A 26151-nucleotide genomic window follows, 5' to 3' on the forward strand; every position below is an offset into this window, starting at 1 on the left:
TGTATATTTTTATTTGTAACAATTTCAGTTAAAGCTTAAAAGAATAAAGATATTTTTGTTAAACGTTTGACCTCTTTCTTTTACAATTTTGGAATCGAAACGGGGAATCGATAAGAACCGGAATCGATACATTTCAAACGATACCCATCCCTAGTTATACATCAACTTAATAATGAAAATATGACACAAAAGAATGTTCAAATGCTTTACAATAAGTAATTAACACAATTATTTGAAACTAAAGTGGTAGTAAACTTATCCACCCTCAATTGCTGGTATACAAAATACCAGTTGTGCGGTTGTTCTTCACAGATCCCTCACAAAGGAATTGAGAAAGTCACTAGTTTCTTGGTCATCTGTTGTCTTCCTTTCAAATGTGGGTTTCCTTGACCTTTGTGCTGACCCCCACCATAGATCCATTGGCCCTTCAGCATTGAAGTCTTGGATTGGCCAGACTAACACATTTCTAATGTTAAATAAATGAAAACCATTCACAGTTAAGAATTAGATATGAATTATTAATGCTGTAAATTACCTTTAATATGTCTAACTATATTTAAAATGTGTTACCTTTTTATAGAAGTGATTATATTTGTATGCCAATATTTTCCTATGGTAAAGTTTCGTTTAGCACTTTTATTTTGGTAGTAATAAGATCAGGAACTTTTACCAGAAGTGAATGCACAACGGAGCAGAAGCAGAATGTACATATATATTTCGCCTCCCAAGACTTTACAAATGTCCTCTTTGCTTTTCGTTTGGGTTCACCTTGGGCTTTATCAGTTGAATCACTTTGAACATTCGTTGACGGGTTGGCCAAACTGTTTACCCCACAGTCAATCAACTTAATTTGCTTCGCCATTTTTTGTAAAACAAACACAGGGCGCACCGCGCACGCAGGTAAACGTGCATCGCTTTCTGGCTCCGTAATCACACCAATGCACGTGCAACTTGAGTATCAAGTTCCGACTGGTCAGAACAATAATTAAATATCACTCTTAATACAACAAATAATTAACATTTATCTATTTTGGGGTGCACATTTAGCTGATGGCAACCAAAGGCCCAGAAGCGGTTGACATTTTTTCTGAATGGTTGCCAATGGCAACCTGGCAACCGTTACTGTCGAGCCCTGTCAAGTAAGAAAATCTTCCACTTATATTATTATAAATAACATGTGTAGGGCCAGAAAGAAAGGTTAACAGGTTTAGCATCAGTATAAAGCTGTTTAGCAACTGGTCAATTGCTTAACAGTAAAAATAATTTCTATTTACCTGTAACCTGGAAGGTGCATTTTCCTGCTCCCGCCTCGTTTATGACGTTACACGTGTACTCCCCCCACCCGTCTCGATTCAGGTTGCGGATGGTGTACTCCGTTTCATCTCTCTGGGCGTCGAAGGCTCCAGCGTGGAGCAGCCGGTTCGACAGGAGCCACTCAAATCGCAGCACGCGGGAGGGGTGGGCTCGCAGCACCCTACAGGTCATCACCACGGGCCGGCCCAGGCCCTGACGCATCTCCATGTAAACTGGCTCCACCGTGGGAGGGTCTGCGTGGGAGACATGAGGGGTCATATGAGTTCAGCTGACATTGTATAGAGACAAAGTACTTCAAGGATGTTCCAGAGGAAATAGAGGAGAAAAGGCTTTTGTTAAAGAAATAAAGGAGAGTGATCGAGACGGCCAGACAAGGTCTCGAACCTCCAGAGAAATGTTTAGAGCGATAAATACCTGAAAGACAGAAAATACATGATAGTTAGGAATGATGATAAAAAACAAGATTATGCTTTGAAAAGTGTGTTCACAAATGGAAAAGACGTAAGGTGAATATAACTGTAAATAAAATACATGCTTTTTGTATTGCGACCAACAGATAATTAAAAATTGCACACACACACACAGAAAGAAAGAGAAGTATTTACAAGGTCAGTCTAATATAGTTGTATGAATTAAAGTAGTGAGTTTGGGGAGGAAAAGGTGAGATTGAAGCGTATTGCAAGTCAACTTTAAACAATAAGCACCGCAAAGTTAATACACCTCAGCAGGAATAAATAAAGACGAGTGAAAACTATTGTAGGGAGAGCAGCAATGGGTGGAGGAAATGTAATTCTTCAGAAAAATCATTGTTTGGAAGGAAATCAGTCACGCTTCATGGGAAAATTGCTAACAGGATGATGAAGTGCACCTAAAGCGTTCGAAAATTGAAAATTAATAACTTATTTGAGTATCTGACAGGCTTCACCTCTTCCACCACACAGACAACCAGGTGCTGAATTATTTAGCCAGGCGTCTGAGAGTGGAAGAACGGGCTGACTATGACCTGGATTCAAGTTTATATTCCCGTTTCCATATTTGAGCTTATCTTAAATGTGCAATACATTATGTGCACGGTGACAAAATGTGTGTTTGTATAGACAAAAAGGGTTTAAGTGCTTGTGCATGCAAATGGTTATGAATAATTTCCCCATCTTAAGCATTTTTGCTCTTGACATGCTCAGACGGATGCTTGACAAAAGTCACGGCCGCTCTTGAAAAACCACACTGAATGCTGAAGAGAAGAGACAGAATGACACAGAGAGACTTAATTGCCTGAAATTTGCATATTTCCTGACATAATAAAGGAGAGGAGGGTAGCTATAACCAGGGCTGGCGATGTTACTTTTTAGGATGTAATATGTTACAGATCACTGATTACCTGATTAAACTGTAATCTGCAACATAATCTTCTACATTATTCACACACGGTAATATAATATAATTACAGAGCCTTCCCAAATTGAAAGGAATGCAATAAAAAGGAACAGTTTATTCAAATTTACAGCATATAATTTGATAACACTATTAATGATATTTTCTACAACGTAATCATTCTTTCTTTAATGTTGAATATGCTACAATTTGACAAGCCAAATATTTTAAATAAATAAAATACAGTTTTTCAGTACTTTTTTCACACCTATTAAAGGTGTCCTATAATGCTCATTTTCAGGTTGATATTTGTATTTTGTCCCTCCTACTAAAGGGGGGTCAAACTCAAATACACAGTGGGCCAAAATGAAAAAATTGGTACTAGTAGAGGGCCGGACTGGTTCAATGTTTAAAGCTCGGTTGGATGCTAGTCAATCAGAAGCTATTGGTACCTGTTTATGTGGATAATTTTGTAAATGATGCTGTATGATGTCCTTTTGTTGTTCTGTTGATGCTTTTATGTTTCATGTGGAAATACTTGAACAGGTCTCCCTTGGAAAAGAGATCAATGATCTCAATGGGATTTTATCTGTATAAATAAAGGTTTGAAATGAAATGAAATGAAAAAAACTTATTGAAATGAACTTATTGCACATATTAAACCTGGAACTAACAGAGCTTAAATTATTGCCGATAAAAACAACATTAAACATTAAATAATCAGTTGCATTCATTTCTTATGGCTCTATCTGCAGCTTTTCCGGAGTCATTTCTTATGATTACATTTTTCCACAGGCCAACAACAGCTTCAAAAAAACTATTTCCCTCAAAGAAAAAACCAAACATGCCCTGTTGTCGCAAGAAAGAAAGTGCAGAAGGAAACATCCATTAAACTCAGTTTGCTGCTCTGTGATATAGTTCAAGCCGATACTTGGCATCTCATCTTGGGTGCAAGTTCACCAATGTTTGGGGTCAGGCTCTGAGCTCAGGATTGAGTGAAGGTGTGCGTGCAATATACCAGTGGGCCAGATCTAATAGTAATTAGAAATTATCCTGCGGGCCAAAATTAAATCTACCACGGGCCTTGAGTTTGACATAATGTGCTCTACTGTGACATGTTTCCATGCTTTAATGTTCAAAAAGCTCTTTATGGTTCTCATACTGCCTGTGCTGCAGCACCTCTTTTTAGCCTCTCTCTGAAACCAGAGCCCAGTCTGCTCTGATTGGTTAGCTGGCTCTGTCGTGATTGGTTAACCGTTTAGAGGTGTCCCGTCCCTTAGCAAATCACACACAATGTGTTAGATGATAGACAATAGAAGGGCGACTGTTACATAGTGATGTCATTATGTTACGGAAGTAAACAGAGGGGTCCAATGGAGGTGTTTCATGCAGGGGGGGGGGCTCCCTCTGGAGACACAACACACTACGGGAAAGGGAAAATCCCTAAAAAGCATAATAGAGCCCCTTTATCTAACTTTCATTTCTGTTTTTCCGTGTATTACCTCAGCAGAGAGCCGAGCAGGTTATAGAGGCGAGTGAGGTGCCCTGGGAAACGTAGGCTGTAACACACCATGCTGTTTGCAAAAGTGTGATTTCACTTTCTTGCTTTGGATGCTAATTATCACAAAAAAACACAAACCCAGAAATCAGGAGCTACAATGATTAATGGCACGCAGGATGAAAGAAAAAAGTAAACAAATATTCCAAGAGGTTGGACTGAAAAAATAAAAAGTTTGCCTCCCTCTCCTGCTGCTGTTCACAAGGTGGAGAGTAAAGCAGCTTTCATCTCAGGTAAATGAAACATCAGTTCCTCCTTCAAATGAGCCTTGCCTGGGCTTTTACCCGCATCCGATTTCCTTTTTCTGACTCCAAGAGAAGGGTCTGAAGCTAATTGAGTGGCACTACACCAAATTGCAGTAAGCGCATTTCCATTGACACAAAAAGACAAATGAAGACAAGGATTGGGTCTGCTGAAAATTGAAAAGAAGAAGAAAAATGTTCTTATATAACCAAAACATCTTTTTAAACATGGGCATATGCCTCATATCCCCTCTGTGCATCTCCTGTGAAACAGCTGACCAGCGAACATGAGGAGAAAGGAGCGAAAAGGTCCTGCGTGATATTCCCTGAGCAGCGCTCGGCATGTTTAGTGTAGCAGCGAGGGTGAGGAGTTGCTGTAAGTCACCGGCTGAGGGAAAACCCTGTGCACTCGCTGAGATGTAATCCATCATCAGTCACTGGTGGATACTTTGACAGTAATGTGGATAAAAACAACATTTATGGAGCACGGAGGGCTTCTCCCCAAGGTCCACACAGGCCGGAGGACAGAACAAAGACCCGGGTATACATGGGGGAAATATGCATGTGTGTTTCTGAGCGTGTGTGGCAGGCAAAGGGGGATTTTTGTGTGCATGCGTGCACCTGCATTACTGAAATACCGCTTGACTGCTTTTCAATAAACTTCAACTTCAGTGAGAATGGGTTTCATTTTTCCAAGCGCTTCAGGGGAGTGCATCAAGAAAAGGACAGGGAACACCTTTAGGCAAGCCTGCAAGAGTAAACTGTACTGTAGTGTGTGTGTGTGTGTGTGTGTGTGTGTGTGTGTGTGTGTGTGTGTGTGTGTGTGTGTGTGTGTGTGTGTGTGTGTGTGTGTGTGTGTGTGTGTGTGTGTGTGTGTGTGTGTGTGAGAAGTGTGTATGTGCAACTGCATTCACTCTTAGATGTTCTTTTGTTGTTTTTCTTTCATCCTGTTTTCGTCAAATAAAAAAAAGGGGGCTATGGCTTGACTGAGCTCACATATAAACCATTATTGAATATTCTGTTTATGCTGCCAAAACAAATATGTTGGGACTAGTTTGTTATGTTCAAAAAACTGCTTCACACCCACTGTCGGAAATACATTTGCCTCACAAATTATTGGATGATGCTGATGTTATTTATCAAAATGCATCCAAAACTGACCTCCAACCCCTCAACAAAGCATCCAATTATCTCTTTAAGTTTTTCTCTTGGATGTCACTACATGACTCATTACTGTTTATGTATAGCTCACTAAAATGGCCTCCACTCAATACAAGAAGACATATTAACTGGCTGCAACTCTTATTTAAATGTATTCTATCAGCACTATCTACAACAGTTTTTAGTACCGTTTTCCTCCATATATAATTGTAGTCTCTCCACAGAATACTTCTTTAACTCCACTCCCTCAGTATCCTAAACAGTTGGTACAATATATTTTAGGTTCAAAGCTCCTTCAGACTGGAATGAATTGCCACCAAAGATACTTATTTTCAAATGTTCAAAAGTGCTTTGTCTTCTTTTTTTGTTTAATAAGTTTATATTTATGTATTGTTGTATTGCTGTATACCCAGGCAGGCATGACAAATCTTGATGCTGGGCGTGTCTGAAGCTTGGCGATTTCACTCGCCCAAGGCAACCAACAACCAATCACATGAATCTCCCGCCCCCGACATACAAAGCAAGAGCAATGTTAAAACGAAGTAAACTGGATATAAAATCCCCAAACAGGCGAAAACCTACCAGTTTCACCCACTGTCTCTGCCACTTCCCTCCATGCCTGGTTCCTCCGGTTTGTATCCTGGTAAATAGTTCTGGTCGTAAAGAACCGGGTGATTTGCTAACGTAATTTCTAGTTTGGAATATGAGGAAATGAACTGCGGTCTGGCTCTCCCAGCTTGCACGCGGTTTGATTGGCTAGCGCTTGTACTGGCGGGATTTGCCTAAACGGGATTTGATTGGCTGATGCCAGCTTCGAAAGCATCAGGAGCATCAAAAGTTGAACATTGCTCAACTTTTGATGCTCACGATGCTTGCAAAGCCATGCTCCGCTCCCCACAATGCAGTTTGGCGAAGATTACAAATCTTCTACGTCACCCCATTCAAGTGAATGGGCGAACCTTTGAAAGATTTGTTTCATGCCTGTGTGTGGACGGGCCGTAGGGTTTTTAAATCCTTACTAAAGACACACTTCTTCTTCTCCCTGGCCTTCTAGTCAGAGCTGAGTATGACACCTGACTATTCTGACTATTATATATCTGTTGTAATTTATTGTCTTTTATTGTGATTGTAGTAGTTTTTATTACATGTACAGCACTTTGGCTCGACCAAAAATTGCTTTTAAATGTGCTTTATAAAAAAAACTTGATTTGATTGCTGTATGTATTGCATTGTATGCACAGTGGTTATGTCAGAATTTGTATCTGTTTTTTGTGTTGTCTGTCGTTGTTTGGTTTGTTTTAGTTTTCTTGTAACTTTTCTGCTGTTTCTACTATATGTTAGGACCCCATTGAAAACGAGATGGTTAATCTCAAGGGGTTAATCTTAAATGAATACATTTCAATATAATATGGCTTACTACTCAGACCTTTGATTTATGTTCAAGTACTAATACAACAATATGGAAATCCTCCATATAAAAGTCATGTAACCAAAATTCCTCTTAAATATAACTACTAAAATGGTATCAGGAATCTGCATTTGAAAGGTACTCAGGGAAGTTCAGAGTAATGGTCCACTTATTTTTTATACATAAACTGGTATTCAAATAATGATCGTAAAAACAATGTCAACATGACAGGTTAATTATTTAACCTGGAGCCAACTACAACATTTCACAAACATGCTAAATTAAGAAAGTGTCCACAGCAGTTCCCTTAACAACAATATGACAATTTTCTTTTACACTGTTATTAAAACACACTTGATCTTCTTTACTGTACCACCTAACCTTAGGCTGACGTCAACAAAACATATATTTTTCATCTTCTCCTTCATAAGAATATTGCATTACTTTTAATTTGAACATTCTGGAGGAAGTGTTTCATTCATTCAAAAGGCAAAGTGGAACGCTCGGCATGGCACTCCATCTTGAAATGATGGATTTAGCACAGTGTCAATTGAAATTATACTACAGGTAAACATTGAAGAAGTGATGCATTAGTATTAAAAAGGGAACAGGATGTTATTAGGTCACATTCACGCCAGCCTTGTATAGTCCGGTTGAATCGAACTCTGGTGCGTTCACCCGCTTGGTGCGGTTTGTTTGAGTCTGTGTGCGCAGTCCGAGACCTCTGAAGTGAACTAAACAACCGGACTCTGGTCCGCCTAAAACAGGTGGTCTCGGACCGCTTGCAAGTGAACTCGTAGTGTTTACGATTTACAAGAAGGCGGATGTCTTCAAAATCTTTAGCGAAAGAGTGAAGCCGAATGAAGTGTTGAACAATGTTGTGTAAAGTGAAAATGCTCCGTCAACTGTAGCCTACATAAAAGTAAGAGTCACCTGTTGTTGGTGAAACGCCCCTCCTTACTGCACAACGTCTCTCATTATGATACATTTATAATATAATAAAGTTGACTTCGAATATGTTATAATGTTTTTTAACGCACGTCGTCTGATTATATCATCATATGTGCTGTCCACTAGAGTCTGTTGATGTGCTCTCCAGATTAACAGCAGCATGAAAATAACCTGCCGATGCTCCATGGCGGAGGCTCCGGTAGAAATTGCCGGGATTTGCGTTTTTACCCCCTTAATGTCTGACCAATTGTTGAACAGCATTTACGTGCACGTGACTTGTGTTTAAAGTTTATAGAGTGGCGAAGTCACGCCCATCTACGCTAGCATCGGCGATCGCCGATCTTTTCTATTTCATGCTATCTGCACAAATGGTTGACATTAAACATTAAAAAGACCAGGCAGTTCAGAGAGAATCAAAGGAAGGCAGGCAGGCAGCTTTGCATGACATTCTTCAGGACGTGTTTCATTGTGGTGATAGTGAGGGTATATCGTTTTGTTGACAAGACAGTAGTGACGGCCATCTTGGTGACGTGTGTTGTTCTGCGAGACCAGAGATGTAGTTCATTGAGCGTTTCACACAAACAAATGTGTTACTTCACAGTTTTACGACACATTTTTTTTTTTTGACTTGCAAAATGATCTTTTAAATTGACAAACATCATATGTTTAATTCGTGGCACAATTCAAACGGGATCGAAAGATAATCTTTCTCTCTCCATTGACTTCAATACATAATTTTTTCGAAATAAGGTCCCATGGAGGTCCACCGGAAGGGGAGCGGAACAAATATGTATTGAAGTCAATGGAGAGAGAAAACGTATCTTTCGATCCCGTTTGAATTGTGCCATGAATTACACATATGATGTTTGTCAATCTTAAAAATCATTTCCATGTCAAAAAAGTCACAGTTTGTCGTAAAACTGTTGAAATATAAGACTATGAAAAACACGCAACTAGAAAGACTACAAATCCCAGAGTAAGTGATGTCACAATTGTTTTCCTCCACTAAGAGATAGCTAAAATCAGCGCCATATAGATATAATCCATATAGATATAATCTATCTATATGGCGCTGGCTAAGATAACATAACTTTAACAAGATGCCTGTGTGCTTAGTACCAGGTTGTTATCATACCAGCAATGGGTTTTGCGCGTTCTTTCGCTTCCCGTCTGATGAAAGGACCAGGAGTGGCTGGATCAAGTTAGCTACCTAGCTAGTAGCTAGCACGTTAGTTAGCATTACAGCCTTGTAATTTTTATTAGCCTTAATATGAAGTAACATTAAGTAACCCAAAATGTTAAACAGTAAGAGTCATATTTCGTGAACCCTTTGAAGAGTACTGTCACCGGTGTGATCATTCTATAATACACAATTTAAGCCCTGGGGAGAAATGTTAATGCTAGCATCGGCGATTGCCGATCTTTTCTACTTCATGCTATCTGCATAAATGGTTGACATTAAACATTAAAAAGACCAGGCAGTTCAGAGAGAATCAAAGGAAGGCAGGCAGGCAGCTTTGCATGACATTCTTCAGGACGTGTTTCATTGTGGTGATAGTCAGTGTTGGGAAAGTTCACTTTCTACATGAACTAGTTCAGTTCACAGTTCACACATTTTAAAATGAACTAGTTCAGTTCATAGTTCATAATTCAAAATTTTGAACTAAAGTTCATGGTTTCAAAAATGAACTAATTTATAGTTCATAGTTATTTTTTCAATACGTTGCTGCGAGCTATTATTTGTCTCCTGTACGAAGTTAATGGGCCATTTCAATGTTTACAATATCCTCAGAGGGCCGTACAAGTTATTGACCACTGCTTAAAAAAACTAAAATCACAGCCCATTCATTTCATTCTGTGCAAAGAAAAAGCAACCTCTTAATCCAGATATCTCACCATGACTCGCGTATGCATGCACGTGCACGGTGTGGCGTGACCACCAACACAGAAAGATATGGACACAAGATGTGTGCAAATGTATTTAGTTTCCTATCCATGTGAACATGATTTAAGTGGGGGGGGGACCTAACCTCCTCTAGGGGGGTCCGGGGGGCATGCTCCCCTGGCAAGATTGTTTGCACTATGAGAGCAACATTAGGAGATCTATGGACACATCTCTCAACACCCAAACACAACTGTAAGCAGATTTTCTTTTAATTTATGGATATTTGACAAATCACTCCCCTTTGAAACTGTATTCTTCTTTATTAATAACTGTCATATAGTATTTTATACCTGTTTACTTTATTCTCTTGTTTTTTTTATAACTATAATGATCATATAAAGATGTGCCTTTACCTCACTGGTTGTAGACAAAGCTTCTTATATTCGTTAGCATAGCTAGCTAACCAGATGCTAATAACAACACAGTTATTGACTGTCTGATCAGTATGACAGATTAGCAGATCGCCACTGGGCTTTCAACTAAAGACACAGACACGCAGAAACTGCGGCATGTGTATGGACTTATCGGTACTGCAATTGCTGAAGTGCTGGGCTGCAGTCGGATAGTTTAAAAATCAGCTCCTAAGTTCTAACCCTATCGTCTATTCCTTGACCTCTGAGTGAAACGTCACGGGGTTAAGGGATAGTGGATAGGAGAATTAAAAAGGACTTAGGAGAAGAGACTGCGGTACTTTAGAGAATACGAATGCACTTTCACTATCCGACGTGTTTATGATGCAGCAGCGGACGTGATTGTGTGCGTCTGCTGCTGTGGGGAAACTATGGAAACCACAGTTTTCTACAGCGGACGACAACATGGATGTTTAATAAGAACGAGGGAAGTAAACTCATCTAGAGACTCTGCACCGTGCTCTGATGCTGCTGCTTTGCTTTATGAACGTGGACAACAGAGAAACATATTCTTCATGACCAAAGTTGGAATTGAAATAAAAAAGGAAAGTGAAAGTTATGCTCGTCACCCTCTCCCTCCGGTCCACATTAATACAAATGATCCCAATACGTATGATTGTATGAACTAAAGATCTTAAAATCAATACAGATGTATTTATTATAAACGTTAGTCCTTAACATCTATCACTGTGTATATCACCATTCAAACATCTTTTAAAAGTTGAACAAACCCCACACAGCTCAGTAAAGACTGAAATGTTGACTTTATTTGATAATTTCAGTAAAAACTAACGTTCATATTTCTCTTTTTGATTATAATACTGATGAACGTTCAAAACAAAGCACTTTGGCAACTTACCACCTATGTTTTAAAATGCTTAATAAGCACCGTAACTTTCATGATATAATTTCTCGGTCATAATCGGTTGTTTCCGTGAACGGCCGACTGTTGAGTGACGGCAAATGCTGCGGCTGCAAGGCATTGTGGGGCAGCATTTTCGCTTCTCCTGTCAGTTAGGGAGGTCCAGTGGTTCCTAAGCTAAAGGAGGTTATAAAGGAAGTTTGAAACCTCCTTTCCTATCATTCTCATCATTCTAGAGAATTCGAACGGCACTTATCATGGCTGCCACTGAGGGACTTCCGGGTCATTTCACTCCTTTAGGAAGGTTCCTAAGCTAAATGGACTATTCGACTTCAGCCCATGTGCTGCCACAGGATAGAGCTGATGTGCAGCTAATAGGCTTGTTTGAGACGAGCTGCGGCTCGCCTCGAAAGTAGACGAGAATAGCCGATCGCAGCCGGAGAGGTCTCAAAAAGCTCGCCTGAAGTCGGACAGCTCGGGCTGCAGTCGGATAGTTTAAAAATCAGCTCCTAAATTCTAACCCTATCGTCTATTCCTTGACCTCTGAGTGAAACGTCACGGGGTTAAGGGATAGTGGATAGGAGAATTCAAAAGGACTTAGGAGAAGAGACTGCGGTACTTTAGAGAATCCGAATGCACTTTCACTATCCGACGTGTTTATGATGCGCCAGCGGACGTCATTGTGTGCGTCTGCTGCTGTGGGGAAACTATGGAAACCACAGTTTTCTATACAGCGGACTACAACATGGATGTTTAATAAGAACGACGGACTCATCGAGAGACTCTGCACCGTGCTCTGATGCTGCTGCTTTGCTTTATGAACGTGGACAACAGAGAAACATATTCTTCATGACCAAAGTTGGAATTGAAATAAAAAAGGAAAGTGAAACTTATGCTCATCACCCTCTCCCTCCGGTCCACATTAATACTAATGATCCCAATACGTATGATTGTATGAACTAAAGATCTTAAAATCAATACAGATGTATTTATTATAAACGTTAGTCCTTAACATCTATCACTGTGTATATCACCATTCAAACATCTTTTAAAAGTTGAACAAACCCCACACAGCTCAGTGAAATGTTGACTTTATTTGATAATTTCAGTAAAAACTAACGTTCATATTTCTCTTTTTGATTATAATACTGATGAACGTTCAAAACAAAGCACTTTGGCAACTTACCACCTATGTTTTAAAATGCTTAATAAGCACCGTAACTTTCATGATATAATTTCTCGGTCATAATCGGTTGTTTCCGTGAACGGCCGACTGTTGAGTGACGGCAAATGCTGCGGCTGCAAGGCATTGTGGGGCAGCATTTTCGCTTCTCCTGTCAGTTAGGGAGGTCCAGTGGTTCCTAAGCTAAAGGAGGTTATAAAGGAAGTTTGAAACCTCCTTTCCTATCATTCTCATCATTCTAGAGAATTCGAACGGCACTTATCATGGCTGCCACTGAGGGACTTCCGGGTCATTTCACTCCTTTAGGAAGGTTCCTAAGCTAAATGGACTATTCGACTTCAGCCCTGGATTGGCGTTCTGGTGCTCTCCGTCAGAACTGCACCCTGTCAGTCGAGACATATACCACGTGATGACACGTTAGGCTCGTGTTGTGTTCAAGGACCCTGACCTTGGCCAGGAAAAACAGGCACTAGCTTGTTTAATTTTTTTGCGGTCTAGATTTCTTTCATTTTTTTATTCTTTGCGTGTGTTTATAAATTACCTCGAGGGCCGTACCAAATTGTCTCGTGGGCCGTATACGGCCCGGAGGCCGGAGGTTCCCCACCCCTGCCGTAGAGTCTCACTCTGAGCGAGTGCTGCTGCAGCTGCTCTCGGCTTAGTCCATACTAATTCATTCATTCAATGCTCGCCGGTTCCGCGGTTCCACATTGTTTGTTGTGAGGAGTCTGATATATTTAGTATATTTATATTTTAGTGCGACAGCCAGGGGTGACAGGCGCGTACGCGTCACAGGCAGCTTGCTGTTGCCAGATTGGGTGGTTTTCCGCATTATTTTGAAGCCTCTTTACGGTGTGTTTTAACTGGGTTTTCGGCTGAAAGGCATATGAAATCTGGCACACTTTTGAACGCCGTTATAATACAGTGCTGAGAATGAATGCACTTTTGAACGCACTTTTGAACGCCGTTATACAGCGCTGAGAATGAACGCGTTCTCAATTACGTTCATCTAGCGGAAATACAGTACGTTCAGTTCACGTTCGCCCAAAATATGAACGCGTTCATGAACGATCGTTCATTGAACGCGTTCAGGTACATCACTGGTGATAGTGAGGGTGTATCGTTTTGTTGACAAGACAGTAGTGACGGCCATCTTGGTGACATGTGTTGTTCTGCAAGACCAGAGATGTAGTTCATTGAGCGTTTCACACAAACAAATGTGTTACTTCACAGTTTTACGACACATTTTTTTTTTTTGACTTGCAAAATTATCTTTTAAATTGACAAACATCATATGTGTAATTCGTGGCACAATTCAAACGGGATCGAAAGATAATCTTTCTCTCTCCATTGACTTCTATACATGTTTTTTTCCGAAATAAGGTCCCATGGAGGTCCACCGGAAGGGGAGGGACTTCGCCACTCTATAGTCCGTTTGAGTTTTGCCCGTGTGAACGCAAACCGAACCTTCTGAAAAATGAAACAATGTAACAAACTGTCATCTGGTGCGCACCAGAGAAGCGGACTATTAGGTTTGAGGGTGCATTCACACCTAATAGTCCGCTCTCTGGTGAGCACCAGAGGACAGTTTGTTACATTGTTTCATTTTTCAGAAGGTTCGGTTTGCGTTCACACGGGCAAAACTCAAACGGACTATAAACTTTAAACACAAGTCATGTGCTCGGAAATGCTGTTCAACCATTGGTCAGACATTAAGGGGGTACAAACGCAAATCCCGGCAATTTCTAGCGGAGCCTCCACCATGGAGCATCGGCACTTTCGGCAGGTTATTCTCATGCTGCTGTTAGTCTGGAGATCAACATACATATGATTATATAATCAGACAACGTCCGTTAAAAAACATTATTACATGGCTTTGTTGAATACTCGATTCTGATTGGTCAATTCAAAACACGTGACACGTTTTTTAATCAAGAACAGACAGACCGCTGTCAAGGATTTATTGACCGTTGTTAAGGACGCTCACATCTGCACAAAGAAGTCCGTTCGATTGAACTGTATACAGTTTGACTGAAACTAACTGACAAGACAAGAGCGACAAGAAAACAGCAGAGAAGTAACGGGCAGAAACCCTCCTTTTTATGACCTCGGATCTCCAGCATCTCTCCACAATAACTCCTACATCAGTAAATGAATCTGTGGATTTTTACAATACATCTCTGAGCAGTCTCCTGGATCTCCACGCCCCTGTCAAAACTAGAACAGTCACTTTCTCACGGTCAGCCCCCTGGTACACCTGCGAGCTGAGGAAAATGAAGACAGCGGGGCGTGTCCTTGAGCGGCGCTTCAAGGCTTCAGGCCTCTCTGTTCACAGACAGGCATACCGGGACCACCAAAATGCCTACGCAAAGTCCCTCAGAGACACACGGTCAAAATTCTACTCCGCCATCATCAACAATTGCCCTGGCAACTCCAAGCTACTTTTTTCCACCATAAACCATCTCCTCAAACCTCAGACTCCGCTACACAAAGACACCACAGTGGAGCAGTGTGATAATTTCATCACATTTTTCAGGAAAAAGGTAGAGACCATCCGCTCTCTCCTCACAAACTCCGCTGCTCTGACCGTCAACCCCCAGCCTGGACCGACCCAGCCTCTTTGCTGCTTCACTAACATGAAGTTGAGGCCATCATCAAAAAGATGAAACCCTCCACCTGTGCCCTGGACCCCTTTCCCACAGCTTTGGTTAAATCGAACATTGATGCCATAAGTCCGCTGATCACTTCAGTGATAAACCAGTCCATCCAGTCTGGTCATGTTCCACCACCATTAAAAGCTGCTGTCATCAAACCACTCCTCAAAAAACCCACTTTAGACCCTGAAGTCCTAGCCAATTACAGACCCATCTCCAACCTGCCATTCCTATTAGAGATGTCCCGATCCGATCACGTGATCGGGGATCGGAGCCGATCACGTGATTTTCAAAAAATCGGGGATCGGGAGAAATTTTTTTTTAATTTAATGTTACAAAACAAAAATGACCATGTTCACGTCTTAAAGTCATCCTGAGGACTTAGTTTTGGTTTAAAATTACACAACATCATGTATGTGTTGCTTTCTTTGGGCTTGTTTTCATAGACCTGGTTGCTTATTTCTCTGAAATCTGGCAACAGAGTGGGCGCAGTGTCTAATAGTAGCAGCAAGTTAACGAGAGGCTACGTTCAGCTGGTGACTCGGGAGTCGGGACAGAGCAAATGTCAGGAGTTTGGAAGTATTATAAAATTGAAAGCGAAGGCAGTGCAACAGCCAGATGCAATGTTTGCAAGGCGGAGGTTCCGCGCGGTGGAAAGAACAGAGCTACGTTCAACACGACCAAACTAACACGCCACCTGAGAAACAAACACCAACAACAACACGGCGAGTACACAGCGGCCACTCAGGCAACGGCACTGAAACAACTGACACTTTCAGAGACTTTTAAAAGGAAAGAGAAACTGCCCCAGAACAGTGAAAAGGCCCAAAAACAGCCAAGATAGCTGAGTTCATCGCGTTGGATGACCAGCCGTTATCTGTTACCTTTTTTTCTCTTAATGCATTGCATAAAGATCGGATCGGGAAAAATCGGTATCGGCAGATTGTCAAAATCAAATGATCGGGATCGGGAGCAAAAAAAGGTGATCGGGACATCCCTAATTCCTATCCAAGGTACTGGAGAAAGTAGTTGCCATTCAGATCCAGGAACATCTAACACTGAATAAACTCTTTGAAAAATTCCAGTCTGGTTTCCGCCAGGGCCACAGTACAGAAACTGCCTTAGTCAGGGTGACCAATGACCTGCTGATGACAGCTGACACCGGATCTCCATCTCTCCTCATCCTCCTGGATCTAACTGCAGCATTTGATACCGTCGACCATGACATCCTACTCCACCGTCTTCACACTACAATTGGACTCTCTGACTCTGCCTTAAACTGGTTCACCTCCTATCTCACCGGGAGGACTGAGCACGTCACCTTGGGAGCGGCTAAATCAAGAACTCACTCTGTGACTTGCGGTGTCCCCCAAGGATCAGTCCTTGGCCCCACCCTTTTCACCATATACATATCCCCCCTTGGTCGTGTCATCAGCCGGCATGGAATATCTTTCCATTGCTATGCTGATGACACACAACTCTACATCAGAGCAAACCCAACACCCTCTGCACCTCTGCCATCATCCACAATAACCACATGCCTGGAGGAGATAAAGGTGTGGATGAAGCACAACTTCCTCCAGCTAAACAGCTCCAAGACTGAAGCCATTCTTATTGGCACTCCACATCAGGTCTGTTCATCTGCCATCACCAGCATCACCTTCTCCGGTCAGAACATTCCACTCTCAACAACGGTTACCAATCTGGGAGTTAAAATGGATCCTCACCTGACCTTTGAGGCCCACATCAAGCAAATATGCAAGACCTCTTTCTACCACCTGAGAAATATTGCGAAACTCCGCCCCACACTCAGTCTGCCAGATGCTGAAAAGCTTGTCCACGCCTTTGTCTCCTCCAGGCTAGACTACTGTAACGCACTTCTCATTGGGATTCCTAGCAAGAACATCCAGAAGCTGCAATACATCCAAAACACAGCTGCTAGGATCCTGATGAGAGTGCGGAAGTACGAACACATCACACCCATCCTCAAATCACTGCACTGGCTCCCGGTCTCACTCAGGATTGACTACAAAATCACCCTCTTCACTCATCAGTGCATATATGGAAATGCTCCCTCCTACATCAAGGAATTGCTCACCCTACAAACCTCCACGAGGAACCTACGTTCAGTAAAGGCAAACCTCCTCATCCCACCAAGGACAAAACTGAAGACCATGGGAGACCGAGCCTTCTGCTCCGCTGCTCCGAGATTGTGGAATGCCCTCCCAAGCCAGCTGAGGACACCACAGACTGTGGAGGCTTTCAAAAAAGGCCTAAAAACGCATCTTTTTAGAATAGCTTTTAACTAGATTTTTAAATCCCCCACATTATGCCATGCGGGCATGAATGTTACAGCTTTTATTATGTTGTTTTAATTGTTTTTTTGTATTGTTGTTTTGTTTCACCCTTTTAATTTTTAATTTTGTAGCACTTTGAGTTTTGTTTACGCAAATGAAAAGTGCGCTTATATATATATAAATATATTATTATTATTATTATTATTATTATTTTTACGCAGCGGTCCAGACATAGGTCAGACGGCGACACATATTCAGTTGCCAGTTACTTTGGCATTAGGGCAGGGATATCTAGATACTTCCCAAGGTTTGACATAATGAATTGTTCTACTTTTAAAGCAAGCAACGATTTTTTCAAATCTGTAATCAAAAAGCTCCTCAAAAACGCTATCGAAGCAGTTCCTGCCGTTGCTACGTTAGTTCAAACAGTAACAACGGACTATTTTTCTTAGCGGATGCAAGTCAATTTAAATACATACAACTATTTTTTAAATCAATAAAATCATTTTCAAAATCCACAAAAGCATTTCAATTAATATTGGGAGTCATGTCGTTACTTTGTTGAGAATGTGGCCATGTAATAAGCGGGATAATGTGCAGCAGCGCGGTCATTATGGGGAAAAGAACACCGACAGGCTGATCAGGAGCCCGACGCGAAGCGGAGGGATCTAGATCGGCATGAAGGTGTTCAATCGAGTTCGCTTGTATTTGTCTTCTGCTAGCCAATGCTCGTTGAAACAGCAACCTCCTGGCACACTGTCATCTATCACTCTCATCAGAATGCCCAGGTCACACGTAACACAAACACTTACAGGTCGCGCGCATAGCGCGGGAAGGCAATGCTTTGGACAATAAGAAACACAAAGTTGACTGTTGAGTTGCTCAGTTTTTTTAGATTGTCAATACTATTACTGTATAACTAATATCAGGTTAAGAGGCACATTCAAATAAAGATTGGTCTTTAAATACATTTTGTCTTTTGAATTGTTTGTCTAAAGTCAAGGATCTAGAACTGGTACTTAGTTTTAATGATACAGTCTGGTTATTATGCTGTTTGGAGGAGGCCAATCACAGTACCATCACATGTACATTAGCTTGACTTAAATATATTAAACGTGTAATTAAGTGATATCAAAATATAAATAACTAATGTCATGCAAACATATTAATATTTGCTTGATTCCAGTGTTGAATTTAGCACAATTGCATACAAACGTTAAGGGGTTTTAAGATTCTGAAGTATTATGCTAAAAACTCAATAACTTAGATTATTATTTATCGTTTTGCTGAATAGTTTCATGTCCGCTTACCTTAGAAACGTAAAATGCGACGGCAGTGTGCAGATGGGGAGCATGTTAGCTTAGCTTGGTAGCTTCAGCTAGCTCTGGATTCTGGAACTTCCAGCTCGGTGGCAGCAGCTCCCGCCTCGGCTCCGCCTCTTTGCCCTTATTTGGAGCAGGCGGGAGTTGAACTCTGACGTCACTGTCGAGCCGTTAGTGGCCGACTCCGCCTACTAAGGGCTTCTCGGCAACTCTGCAGAATCCTATGGGTGACGTCACGGACCCTACGTCCATTTATATATACAGTCTATGGTTTGAATGCGACCTTAGAAATAGAGACCTTGTTCCTTTGTTGATACATTAATGTATTCACTACCTATTGACACATGTCGGCTTAACTTGTGACATACCAGCGCTCCATTAAAAAATATATCACGTTTTTAAAACCACAGCCTTCAGCATCAGCATCTGGGAGTATGAAAGAAATGAAGGCCTTGTTTTGTATGGAAGCGAAAGCGTTCTTGTGGGAGAATAACCTTTGTGGAGCAACATCCTACAATATCAAGCCTTAAACACATTTAGTCAAACTGATATATACAGAATATATAATAATAACTTTGATTCCGCTGATTTATAATGAATCATTGTGTTATAATGCAGGAAACACTGCTCTGCATCAAGGATTCTTCCTTTCCTCACGCTACAGCCGCTGCAATCAAACAATGAAGTTAAGCAGCGTCTGCATTACCATATTGTTATTAAAACATAGGGGATAATTTATTAATTTAAATATACAATTAATGATAATCAATGTAGACTCCTCAGCGCCAGCAGAAGCCTGGTGATCCACTAATAGGTTTAGCTCAGCCATTGACCGAGTTATAAATTATTCTGTCTAGGCCGTGAGCAGGCTTCTGTTTACAACCTACATACTCACTGACCTTTTCTGGTGTGGATTTGATGCGGCTGATCAATTCAATATTGTTCCATAAAAAAGGGTTATTAACATTTCATCCCCCAAATGCGGTGTGCGAGCCCTGCTGTAATGCGAAAGATTAATTTGCTGGCGTTAGGCTAATGTGAATCGCTCTAATATGATTCACATTAGAGTGGGCCTCAGGGGCCAGCATCGCAGGCCTTCCTGATGCAGAAAGGGAAATTAATTAAAAACAATAATCGTGTAATTCTGCTCATTACTTTTGCTAAAACAGTAGCTCTTAATCCCGGTGTGACTTTTTGATGTATGTCAGATAGCAACTGCTCGCTCAGGGGGGCAATTGCTCTGTGGCATCAGGCAGGTGTCAGGGGTGAGGTGAGGAGGAACAGAAGGGAAGTATGGATAAAAGAAAGCAGTGCATCTGGGCGGGAGTAGAGCTTGATAACTCTCGCTCTGACAGACAGGGGTATATAGGACAAGAGACTGCTCTATGCTTCCTATTTCTCCCTGCTTCTTCACTCTCACAAGCCCCTGGACCATGCCAAGTCAGTTTGACTAAGAACATTAGGGTGTCACAGCTTGGGATTTGGCGTTTGCAATTCTATTAGAGCGACGACTCTGGAGGCATTCGTCTTCCCTTCCCTCTACCTCTCCTCCTGGAGGCGCCTCCGCCAGCCAACAGATGCAGGTTTTTACACATCAAAGCTGTTGACTTGCCAGAGTCGTTCCTTCACGCCTCTAATGCTCTTTGCTTCAGAGGACTGTACCTTGGTCCCTTGATCAAGTTACTAAACGCGGCTTTGCACATGGCTCACCACCAAAGACGGATGGCTCACGCTGGGACCTGGAAATGCAGGCGAGAAAAGCATCTCAGGGGGATTGGCTTGTGCTTACACACCAAGAGACAGGCCAAGAGGGAGGGAGGGGGGCATACCGAAACAGAGTACTGAGCAAACAACAAAAGCGGGGCCGAAGTCTGCTAATAAAGTAAATTCACAAGCTGGGAAAGATGAGCAAAGGTCTATGTATTTGGCAAACAATACAGGGCCAACAGTTGATGTGTACACTTGGTGGACATTTCCCCTGAAACACTGAAAACGTGTCATAGCAATCCAAAAACTCTAGAAACAGATTGTTTGTGCTTCATACACTTGGGCTTTGAAGCATAGTATTAATAAGTAACGAGAGTCTGAAGAGGAACAGAACTGGCTCTGAAGTGAGAACACAGCAGAATGATTGATTTATCAATACAGAAGCCCGGATAAACCTCTTCATTAGGTGTTCTGCTTTGAAGATGATGGCGAACAGATGAAAGTGCTGCACGACATCAACAACTGTAGCGCAGGAAAGGTGCTTTATTTAAATAAAACCACATAATAAGAAGTAATTGGGTTCTCAGAAACAATCGGGTTGGAAGGAGGAGGCAGAATTATTAGGAGTGAATGGATGTGTGCCTTCCTATGACGCAAACGTATGCTGAAGCTGTTACATCTGAGAACAGATTACACCTCCTGATGTCTTCTTCATTTAAGTGTCACTAGCAACAGTCAGTATGTCTAATGGCGCATTTCCACTACAGCGCGGAGCACGGTTTAAGCGTGCCGTGCCGTGCCCGGCCCGTTTTTGGTTGCGTTTCCACTAGGCGTAGTTCCGGCTAGCGGGTACTAATTCACAGTTTTTCTGGCTCTCCAAAATCGAAGTTATTTCCGGGCCAATAACCGGGCTGAGTATGCTAAACTAGTGAGAGAATCGCTGGCAACTATAACAAAATGAACATATTTTACCGTGATTTAATTGTAATACACGTTTCAAAATGATGCCGAAGTAACAACATACTGATACCGGTAAAAACCATGAATTAATGCTTTGACAAGTCTGCAGACAGACGGCAGGCGAAAAACCCTTTTAAAATGCTTGTTTTCTAAATGGAGCTTGGCTAAGCTAACGCAGTATATGCTCCGACCGTCCACAATCACAACAACGGCCTATACAGACATAAATAAACCAGCGACTGCATTCGCCATGACACAGACAGTCTGTGGTTTGAACTTGTTTAACTTTTGTCTAGTTTCTGAACAGATATGAGGAGCTGTGAGCTCGATCTGTGAGCACGTTGGTTTCGTGGTTCGCATTGAAGATGACATCACGGCTCCGCCTACACTGCATTACTATAGTTACTACCCCAGTTCCTAAACTGTAATGGAAACGCAGTATAAAGTGAGCCTGGCCTACCAAGGCCTAACTATACCATACTAAGCCGTGCGAGGCCCTGCAGTGGAAATGCGCCATAAGTGATCTCTGTCCACTGTCACTGAGACAGGGAGGGCAGCAGCAGCAGCAGCAGCAGCAGCAGCAGCAGCAGCAGCAGCAGCAGCAGCAGCAGCAGCAGCAGCAGCAGCAGCGTGTGACAGGAGGTGACCTTCACTGGTTGGGTGAAGAGATGGAACATCTTGCTATAGGGCTTGTGATTGACCTCCACTCTAACACAGGGTCATGGACTTTCGTGGGAGTAACACCTTTGCTTCTGGAAAAAACAGCTAAAGGTTTGTTTCTAAGCATTCACCATGTCCCTTTGGATTGATCTAGGCCATGAAAGTATGTGATGAATATAAAACTTGGATCTTTGAATTATTTTGCATTCATTGTACATTCAGTAGCCGGTGAGGGCCACCTGAGTTTATAGTCTGAAGGTCCTTTTCCTCCTTTGCTCTTTCATTCACTCTGTGATACCAGACAATGGGGCAGTTTGTGATTCAATGTACCGTCTGATTTATTGTATTCGTTCTTGTTATTTTTATTTCTATCTGTGTTCTCTTCTTTTTGTTGCTTATGATCTCTGAGGAGGGACATATTGACTAACCTCCTCCTCTCCTCGTGTTCCTATACTCAGATGTCCGTAATGTGGATGAGTTGCATCCCAGTTGCACCAAGGCTCCGTCATATTTCCAATATTTATCGATTTTGTTCACATTTCTTCGCTAGTACTGATTGCACAATGTAACTATACTTTGTGTCGGAATATACTGGTTTAATTTAATACAGCACAGCTTCTCTGTATTTCATGAATATTGAATATTAGCAGAATGCCATTGGATGTCTTCTCCTTCAGAGGAGACTTTGGAGGAAAACAGATATTTAGACAGATTTTTCACTTGAACATTCGTCGTTTTTTTTTGCCTTTTAAATACCTTTCTACACCTAAGGTGGAAATGTGTTGCAGTGTGCACCTTTCACCTACATTACCTGAGCAGTTTTATAATATATTGTACAGCATGAAGGTCTGCCAGAGTTGGAAGAATATGAGACATTTTTGTCTTCAGCAGGATTGACCTAGCATCACTAATTAGATGCTTTTGGGGGTTTTCTCTTTCCTGTAATGTGTTATAGGTTTTTGTGCATGTAAATGGTCTGCAAAGGCACAACTCCTAAAGTTCCCTCCAGAGGGGATTTCTCTCCCACATATTCCCCTCCACCTTGCCTGAAACGCCTTGTGACATCACTACGTAACACTCACGCTCCTTTTGGTTAGCACTCCAACACAGTGTATGTGATAGGCTAAGGGGCAGGACATTTCTAAGCCGTTGACTAATCACAACAGAGCCGGCCAGCTAAAATATGAGAGCAGACTGGGCTCTGGTTTCAGACAGAGGGTAAAAAGAGGCAGGGAGGCTAAAAATACAATTATGAAACCTGAAAATAAGCATATTAGGGCCCCTTTAACTAGTTAACACACAAAGTAACTTTGAGCCAACGATAGTCTCTTAATCACAATATCTAAGGTGGATGTGGTGATGTCACAACATATCTCCTAAAAAAATGTAGATGTGTATTCCCAACTTCAAAACATGTATCAACAAAGGTCTGTGTGAACCGATCAGGATGATAGCTAAGAGCATTGAGAGCCAAACATGGAAATAAGACAAATAAAAGAAATTGGGTGGGCCACATTAGATCAATAAAGTTGATTTAAAATGTCAATATCAATTTAAATGCATAATAAAATATTATTTTTATGCCATGTTTAATAAGTGCATGCTTGTATTGAATGTTACACGTCACAGGTGCAAAGTGTGGGAACCAAAAATAGATTCAATGCCGAAAGATAGCAAAGAGAGAGTCTTTGGTCACATGCCGGGTGAAACATGGGCACACTGGCTAAAATGGCGGCAGATGGTGCTGGAACGCCATAAGGGTTTAGGAAATTGGGAGTTCATTTTTGGATTTAATATGACGTCTCACAAAAGATAAACAATAAATTCAATATTTATGTCTCATGCCTAGCATCGTAGTTATTACATATTGCTTTTTCCACTTAAAGGTGGGGTTGGTAATTTTGGAGAAACCAGCTCAAGTGGCTAGAATTTGAAAATACACAGCCGGAAGAAATCTGCTACTTCCTTACAGAGCCCCTCCTCCAACACACACGAACGCGCACATGACCAATGAGGGCACGAGGTAAGTTTGTGCACAGATGGAAGGCTGACAGGCAGGTAGACCATCCAGTTATTTTAGCCGGGCCGGCTGAAATGATTGGTCGTGCTTTTTACAGTACTACGGCTTCCACAGATGCATTTTTTTAATAGATTTTTGTCAAAGCACTTAAGATATTCATTGCTATCGGGATGTTAAGGGCATTCCATGGAATATAACAAAAAGTGTATCTCGAGCCGGTTTCTCAAACTTACCTACCCCACCTTTAATAGTCCTAGATACTGTATAAATGTAATAATTATATTACGGCTTGAGGACATTTTATATGCTCCTTATTAAATCAAGTTTTGATTTGATAAGGAGAATTCTCCTTTACTCAATTAGAAGAATTATTTTTATTTATATTTTTATTTTTATTTTGGGCTGTCAGTGATTTGCAAAGGGAGCTTTAGAAAGTAAAGCAGCTGCGGATGCAGGGAGAATAAAAATAAATACTTTTTTGCTTTAATACATGCTGAGTAATTGTCGCTGTATTTTGAAAAGGTTCTGGACAGTTAGTGCTTATTTGCTTTTCACTGCTCTAATTGTGCTGCCTTGAGAACAAATGATACAGTACGTGCCCCCTGCTGGTTTCCAAACGGTAGGCAAAATCACTGTGAACTATTGCTGCCTGTGGCATTAACTGCTCTCACTGCTGAGAGGGGGCAGAGGGGAGGGCAGCATCATCCATTCTTTTACTGCATTTATACAACTGAGGCAGGGGTTAGTATGTGGATGTGTGTTAGTTCCTTTATTTGTACTACTGTTTAAAGAAATGAGGATTCAGTGTGAACATACAGCAGCATTTTTTATATTAAAAAAAGCCATTGCCACTAATCTCTTTTTAATCTACACAACAATGTGTCTCCACCGAGTGTTTCAAATTAATGAAGGCCATCCAAAAAGTCCAGAGCCTTTGTTTACTTTTGGAGTCGTGCGTAGCAAACCACTAACCTTTGATATGAGCTGTCACTGCTGCATAACCCTAATCAATTCAGCCAAAAATGTAACAGTCTTCTTCAAAGCACATCAAAACTTCATTAATACTCTTAACACAGCCCAGTGGGTTACAACGAGTAACATAAAAAGTGTTGTAAAAAATTAAGGCAGTCATGGGCTAATCCTCGTCAGAAAGAACAGCATGGGGGCCGCTCTTGTTCTTCTTCAATCAAAATATTGGTCGTGGGTGTGTCGAGTTCATCTTGAATCAAAACCTAGCTTGAGCTGCGGCCATAATTCAGTGTTATTGTTCACACTTCAAAATCTGTTGAAATATTTTATGCATTCCGATGTTTGGCAAGTCCACTGGGGGCGGAGATTTAAAACATGGTCGTCAGCATAGAGTTTGTTAATTTCTACGCATGTCAGAGCAGTTTAAAACGGACACACTGTTGCACAGTTTCTTTCTAGATTACGGTTAGTTCAGAAGGAAGAATGTACGGATTAACTAAGTAGGCCATGAGCAAAACAATGAAACTGTGGCTATGAGACTTTTTCTGTTTCCTATAATCACTTGCCAGAGATTGGTAGCACCCTACATAGATCGCTTTAATTTCCTTCCTATCCTTCTTCTGTTCTTTTTTTCCGTCAGAGAAAAACATCCCAAGCTCTTGAATGAGTGAAAACGCTTTGAATCCCTGATGTTCATTCGAAATATTCCAATTCAAATCTCCATAAATGAATAGAGAATGAATAGTAGTGGGAATAAATTAGCCACTTGCTAATTAGCCGTTAAGCCATCTTTGAATGTGACATTTTAAGAAAAGGAAGAGGTTTCAGAATGAGCGACAGTAGTGGGGAGTCTAAGGCACCGGGGATATGGCACACACTCTTTGGGCCTTCTCCAACTTGAGCGTCAAAAGACACACACACACACACACACACACACACACACACACACACACACACACACACACACACACACACACACACACACACACACACACACACACACACACACACACACACACACACACACACACACACACACACACACACACACATGCAAAGACCCTAATAAGTGTGGACATCTGTAACTAGGGCTTTTGACCTCAGTTAATAATAGTTTGCCACAGTTCACAGTCAGCAGATAAAGTCTGTTTCCTCTCAGA

At 41.5% G+C, this 26151-nt stretch overlaps 1 protein-coding gene across 2 annotated transcripts in view; it reads right to left on the reverse strand.

Annotated features, from left to right (window-relative positions):
- Positions 1 to 26151, reverse strand: part of mdga2a (MAM domain containing glycosylphosphatidylinositol anchor 2a) — a 198938-nt gene that overhangs the window by 46996 nt on the left and 125791 nt on the right. For both annotated transcript variants that reach the window (XM_034075704.2, XM_034075703.2), the window contains exon 10: positions 1275 to 1547. In XM_034075704.2, the coding sequence (XP_033931595.1) occupies positions 1275 to 1547 (273 nt within the window). The remainder of the gene's footprint in view (positions 1 to 1274; positions 1548 to 26151) is intronic.

This window comes from Pseudochaenichthys georgianus, chromosome 24 (assembly GCF_902827115.2).
Source record: "Pseudochaenichthys georgianus chromosome 24, fPseGeo1.2, whole genome shotgun sequence".
In the NCBI taxonomy this organism is placed as follows: Eukaryota; Metazoa; Chordata; class Actinopteri; order Perciformes; family Channichthyidae; genus Pseudochaenichthys; species Pseudochaenichthys georgianus.